General features: G+C 43.2%; 1 protein-coding gene across 1 annotated transcript in view; it reads left to right on the top strand.

Moving 5' to 3' along the window:
• The window catches only part of RHO (rhodopsin), a 15,218-nt gene extending 9,603 nt beyond the window's left edge, over nucleotides 1-5,615 (top strand). Inside the window, 5 exon segments of the mRNA XM_015425230.1 lie at nucleotides 3,494-3,520; nucleotides 3,523-3,624; nucleotides 3,883-3,992; nucleotides 3,994-4,122; nucleotides 5,490-5,615. Coding sequence (XP_015280716.1) covers nucleotides 3,494-3,520; nucleotides 3,523-3,624; nucleotides 3,883-3,992; nucleotides 3,994-4,122; nucleotides 5,490-5,615 — 494 coding nt within the window.
• The last annotated feature ends 495 nt before the right edge of the window (nucleotides 5,616-6,110 follow it).

Genomic DNA, 6,110 nt, shown 5'->3' on the forward strand with positions numbered 1-6,110 from the left:
AGCACTTGAAAAGATACATAGTACCCCTACTCAAAAGCAACTCAGGCCACAGCAGGCCTGATCAAAATCAGGTGTTATCGAAACTGTTCTGTTTTGAGAATAGTTCCGGGTGAGATCGGGTAGGTCAATATATACAGAGATTTTAATCAGAACAAGCAAGCCCATCTCTAGGAATGAACAACACGCTAGCATTCTGAATGAATGGTTGTCTTTACTAAGCAATACTAAAGCACTCCAAATAGATGCATTTGATCAGTCTCACAATATATCCTTAGTTTACACAGTTTATAGAAAGCAATAAGCATAGAGGATAACATATCAAAGCTATACAATGAGTGGGTTAAAAGGGGGGGAAAACTCATACTCATCTGGTATCCAATGAAAAGGAGAAATTTCCTCTTTCCAAGAAAGGCAGCCAAGGAGAGGCAGGTGGCTCTGCAGATGCCCGGCCTGGATAAGCCAGACCACGTGCGCGTTCCTGGAATCATGATTCCCGGGAACGAGAGCAACCAAGCAGGCAAAAAGCAAGAGCAAGAGATCCATGGCGCAAGAGAGAGAGCAATGGCTGCGTCTTCTCCTTTTAAAGCTGCCTTTTCCTGGGCTGTCCTAAGGGCCATAAAATCCTAGGTTTGTCCTCCTCTCCTAAACTATAGGTTTGGGCAGGGGGTGACGTCCTAGAAGGAGCAAGGGGGCAGTATGCAGATTTTCCTATTCTACATCAAACGAGAGCCATGTGGTCACTTGTGGAATGCCGTTTCCATGGGTACCCTTTGAAGTAGATGTGCCTGGTCCTTTAGAGCAATAAAGTCAGTTTCCTTTGTGATGCCAAAGCCAGATAAGTGGATGGGTTACGGTAGTTCCCACAGGTCAGTAATGGTGGGAAAGCAGTCGTTCTCCAAGGTGTCCCAAACAAAGGGTAATGGCGCTGGTCTTCTCTGTCCTGAGGCATGCTGGGAAATTCCAGGGAGGCACGTGATCTGCAGCTGGTAGCACCAGCCTTGCCCATCCATGGGCGAGTATGAGATGCAAAGCAGACCATACAATTGCAGCAGCAAGCACAGCATTTATCCCTGTGTCCCAAATGCATAAATACACAGACCTGAGACCAACACAGCATTAGCACCATACAGAAATACAAACATAGGCTCATATCGTAACAATATACAGAGATTCTGGGGCGTTGGTGGTACACTGGTGCGTTGGTGGAACACTGGTGGTGGTGGCGGCTCCTATTCGAAAGCCTGGCGGAAGAGCTCCGTCTTGCAGGCTCTGCGGAACTGTGCTAGGTTTCTTGTGTCACTGTCCAGCACAAGAAACTTAGAACACCACTAAACTACATGCTCTTAAATTTGACCATAGCCAGGCTCTTCATGAGTGGTTCTTTCACATCCATGAGTGGTTATTTCATTTTCAGGGCAACACAAAGCAACGCTGTAATGGACAGCAAGGGCTTTTCCGCCAGAAATGACCTGATGCTACTATGAATTTACTGTGAAGCATATATGCATATTTTAGATCTGTCAGTGTCAGGTTTCCAGGAAGTCCTTCTGACTTCATTTGAAGATCCTATTTACAACTTGTAATTTAGGTAGATTAACTATGTGGTTAATCTTGCATGAAGATGTTTGTGGAAGGGGTTGGGCATCAAGTTATTGGATATGTTGACAAATGGTTCCGTGAGGCTAAACAGAAATGCAATGCAATTTCTAAAAAATACACAGCTTTGTGTACTTCTCTGATTCTCCGTGTGGTGATTACAATTGTGAGCTTTCTTTGGTTTGGATGGAGGACTTCAAGAGAGCTTTAGGAGATATTTCTTGCAATCTTTTTACAGCTTAGATAAAGTGACAAATATCAGGAATCAGCAATTAAATTGTCATTAGCAAAAAGCTGAGGAAAAATCCTTCTGCACTCCAGTAACTTTCAACACCCATCATTTAATTATTTGGATTTTGTGCTGTTCTAGTTTAACTTGGCCTGCAAGTCTTCAGGACAAAGAAGATCTCATTTGAAACAAAATAAACAAGAATAAACCAAAAAGAACTAGCAAACTGGCTCATTCTCTTTAGGCCAACTTTATCCGTGACCAAGAAAGGCAGAAATCCAAGTTTTATTCCCTTCACGCTTCCACTCTGGGCAAAGTTCAGGCAGTGTCCTTTTCATACAACCCCCACTGTGGGCTTTATGAAGAAGCAAAGCTTCTAAAAAGTGTCTATCCCCAGGTTGCTGATTAGTTACAGGCAGTCATCAGTGAAAATAAACTCTTGCTTGAGAATGACATTACTGAAACACATACTGCTCAAGTGTCCATTGCTGAGAAGAATGTTCTGCATTCAACCTGCTCTCCAAGGACTGAGAGATGAGAGTATTCACAATGGTAGAAAACTGGAACATCCTTTTTAAAAAATCAAAACAAATGCGGAATGTGCACGAAGCTCAAACTACATGTGTCAGCGACAAAGCTTTGTCACATCTCCCCCAATTATGCAGAAAGTGGGTGGTCTGATGTGAGCAGAAGGGGTATATGGAGGACGAGTGCAGACTCTTCCTCTGCTCACAGCTTACCACCTCTTGATGCCACTTTTCTGTTACAGCCAAACTAGATGCCACTGAAGGATCACTGTGCATTTAAGTATATGCCCATCAATTTACATCTAAAGTGTGTTTGAGGGGGAGGTGGTGGCAGGGTACTTTTTTTTAAAAAAATGGAGCATGTAGAAGAGTCTTCAGAACCTTGTTCCTCCTCCTCTTCATCTTGCTGCATTATGCCACTGACATGCGATGGTTTACTTTACATCATCCCCATGCTCCTTCACCTTTTGCTTAGTCAGCTGGAAATGTCCATTTCTGACATAAATGAAGCAGATCTACAGCCAGTCCAGCAGATCTGCTGCCATTGCGTGTGGTTTAAATGTCAGAATGGGGGAACTTGTGATGGTTATGCTGTGACATAGTAAGATGCTGTAGACTAAAGGAATGTGTGGTGAAGCTCAATAATATCTTTCAGTACTTGTACCTTCCAACCCTGTTCTGAATGTGTAAACTCTTAACCATTCCTAAAGCTTTAAATGTAACTTATTCTTGTACTTATCAAAATACGAGACAATGGAAAGAAAGAAAGAAGTATCATTTTCATTCTTTAGTCAAGCATCTTTTTCACATGTTCTCCATCCTTCTCTTGTTGATGCACACAGTTCAGTTCTCTTACAGGTGAAATAGCCTAGTGGTCTTTGGTAGTTCTGGCTGTGGGAAAGTGGTCCGCAAGCTCATGAACAATTTCCTCATTGGGCTGGGTTTCACCTTGATCATGGTCTTGTCTTGACCATTCTCCTTTCTTGGGATCGTCAACGTAGATATGCCTTAAGCCCTTGGCATGAATAGCTAGTAAATGTTTGGAATTACAATGTTCCAATGATAGTGCATGGATTGTTCCATGTGGAGGACAATCTCCTGTCTGCTAATACTTTTATGTTTATGTGTTGATACATTTCAGAATGTTATTGTACACCAAACCCAGAAGTCCAAAGTCCTTTGACATTTTTGTGTTCATGTTACATTTTGTGACATCAGTGACTATTGTCGTCTTCTGCTACAGACTCCTTGTCTGTACTGTTAAAGAGGTAGGTGATGCTATAAAAAAGGTCACACACACCCGCTCCCTGCTCACCATTATAGGTGAAATCTATCGATTTCAGTCCAGTGCAAAGGGTCTTAACATTGAAAAGTACTGGGATTCTGAAAATTTGAACTGTGCAGTTGGGGTTCACTTCTGAGACATAAAAACCAACTTTCAATTTTTGTGGCCCCTGGAGGTTTTTTGGCCCCTTCTCAGCTGTGCCAGTAGTTAAGAGTTCACTGTTGTCATGTCATGTCACAGTCAAGCTGCATCTCAGCTGTAGGAGCCTGCCACCACTCAGCAAGCTAACCGAGAAGTCACCTGCATGGTTGTCATCATGGTCACTTTCTTCCTCATTTCCTGGGTCCCGTATGCCCAGTGTGGCTTTCTGAATCTTCACGCACCAAGACTCTGATGTCAGCCCTGTCTTCTTGACCATCCCAGCCTTCTTTGCCAAAATGTCTGCTCTCTACAACACTGTGATTTACATCTTAATGAACAAACAGGTAACTTGGCTATGTTGCTCTAGCTTTCAATACTATAATAACACTTGGCGTTTATAGTACCCTTCCTAAGTGATTGAAGTGCTCCATGTACATTTTCTTAATTCTTTTAATGACTTCTGTAAGATAGGCCAGTTTTATCTCTCTGTAATAAAACAGGGCGTGTGGGAGGCAAAAAGTTATTGGCTTCTATAAGGGAACTGATGGCTGAATCAAGACTGAAGAAGGATCCAAGGAATAAGCCACACTATATTTTGCATCTGCATAATGTGCTCAGATATAATGCGTCTTGGTGTGTCTTTTTAATATAAAAATCCCTAGTCACCTGTTTAAAGAGGAATGATGTGATGAGTAAAGGGAGGAGGTGTTCTTACACTCTCTAAGGCAGGGGTGTCAAACTCAATTGTTACGAGGGCCAGATCTGACATAAATCAGACTTCGTCGGGACGGACCACGTGTGCCAGTATGGTGTAGTGATTAAGTGCGCGGACTCTAATCTGGGAGAACCAGGTTTGATTCCCCACTCCTCCGCTTGCACCTGCTGATGTGACCTTGGGTCAGTCACAAGCTCTGGCACAGCTGTCCTTGAAAAAGAGCAGTTTGTGTCAGAGTTCTCTCAGCCCCACCCACCTCACAGGGTGCCTGTTGTGGGGAGGGGAAGGGAAAGGAGTTTGTAAGCCGCTCTGAGACTCCGAGTGAAGGGCGGGGTATAAATCCAATCTCTTCTCTTCTTCTCTTCTTCTTCTAATACCAGGTACCAGAGATATAAACTTAATAAAGGACACAAACAAACACAATCAAAGTTATTTTTTAACTTAAAACACAAGTATGCTTAAAACATAACAATTATGCTTAACAATTAACTAGAATTAAGGGATGATGCTTGTGTTCAGCTGGTTACCAAAAAGTCTGCCTCCCTTTTTATTTTATCAGAACAGCAAGCTGCTAATGACCCTCATCATTCATGAACCAATCATGGCAATAAGACTAATCTTTAAAAAAATTCAGACAATGAATTACAATTTTATCAATTACTTATCTGCCAGTGGCTTGCACCGAGGAATCAGCCTGCGGGCCTCGGGGAGGGGTGATGGTCAGTTGCTTTGAAATGTTACACAGCCTTTGTTATCTGATAGGCCAAGACAGAGTGTTTGTGAAGAATTACAGTGATAGCAGACCAATGCAAGATACAGTGAATTCATCATCAAGGCATTCATGTGGCTAATGTTCAGACGGCCTATGTCTTGCTGGATGCCCAGGAGTACTTCTGACCATTTGATCTGTTTTTTAAAGGAAGAGATGCCCAAACTTGCTTCTAATTCTGCATGCTGATCTCGCTTTCCACCCTCCACCCACCCACCCCCGTCCAGTTCTGTAACTGTGTGATCACTGCCCTCTGCTGTAGAAAGAATCCTCTGGCTGATGAGGACACTTCTTTTGCTGTCCCTAAGACAAAGACGTTCACAATCTCAACAAGTCAGGTTTCTCCTGCATAGATCTGCTAGTGAGCATTCAGCCTCAGAATGTTCCAGTTTGGTGTGGTGGTTAGGAGCATGGACTCTAATCTGGGAGAACCGGGTTTGATTCCCCACTCCTCCACATGCAGCTGCTGTTGTGACTTTGGGTCAGTCACAAGTTCTTTCAGAGCTGTTCTCTCAAGGTCAGTCCTCAAAAGAGCTCTCTCAGTCCCACATACCTCACAGGTGTCTGGGGAGGGGAACAGAAAGGAATTGTAAGCTGCTCTGAGACTCTGTCGGGTAATGAAGGGCGGGGTATAAATCAAGTCTCTTCTTCTTCTTCCTATTCTTCTTCCTGTTTGCATTACCTCATTCTTTTCACCTCTGCCATCGTCAGTGTATGCCATCCACAATTCACTGGGCAAGATGAACAATTGATTTTCCAACCAGGACTCCGAACAAAATACGGGTATTTTTGTAAGAGCACACCAACTGGTGCAAATCACAAAGGGTTGTTGTTGCGTCATCTGCATA

Source organism: Gekko japonicus, unplaced genomic scaffold (assembly GCF_001447785.1).
Source record: "Gekko japonicus isolate JY-2015 unplaced genomic scaffold, Gekko_japonicus_V1.1 scaffold2, whole genome shotgun sequence".
Taxonomy (NCBI): domain Eukaryota; kingdom Metazoa; phylum Chordata; class Lepidosauria; order Squamata; family Gekkonidae; genus Gekko; species Gekko japonicus.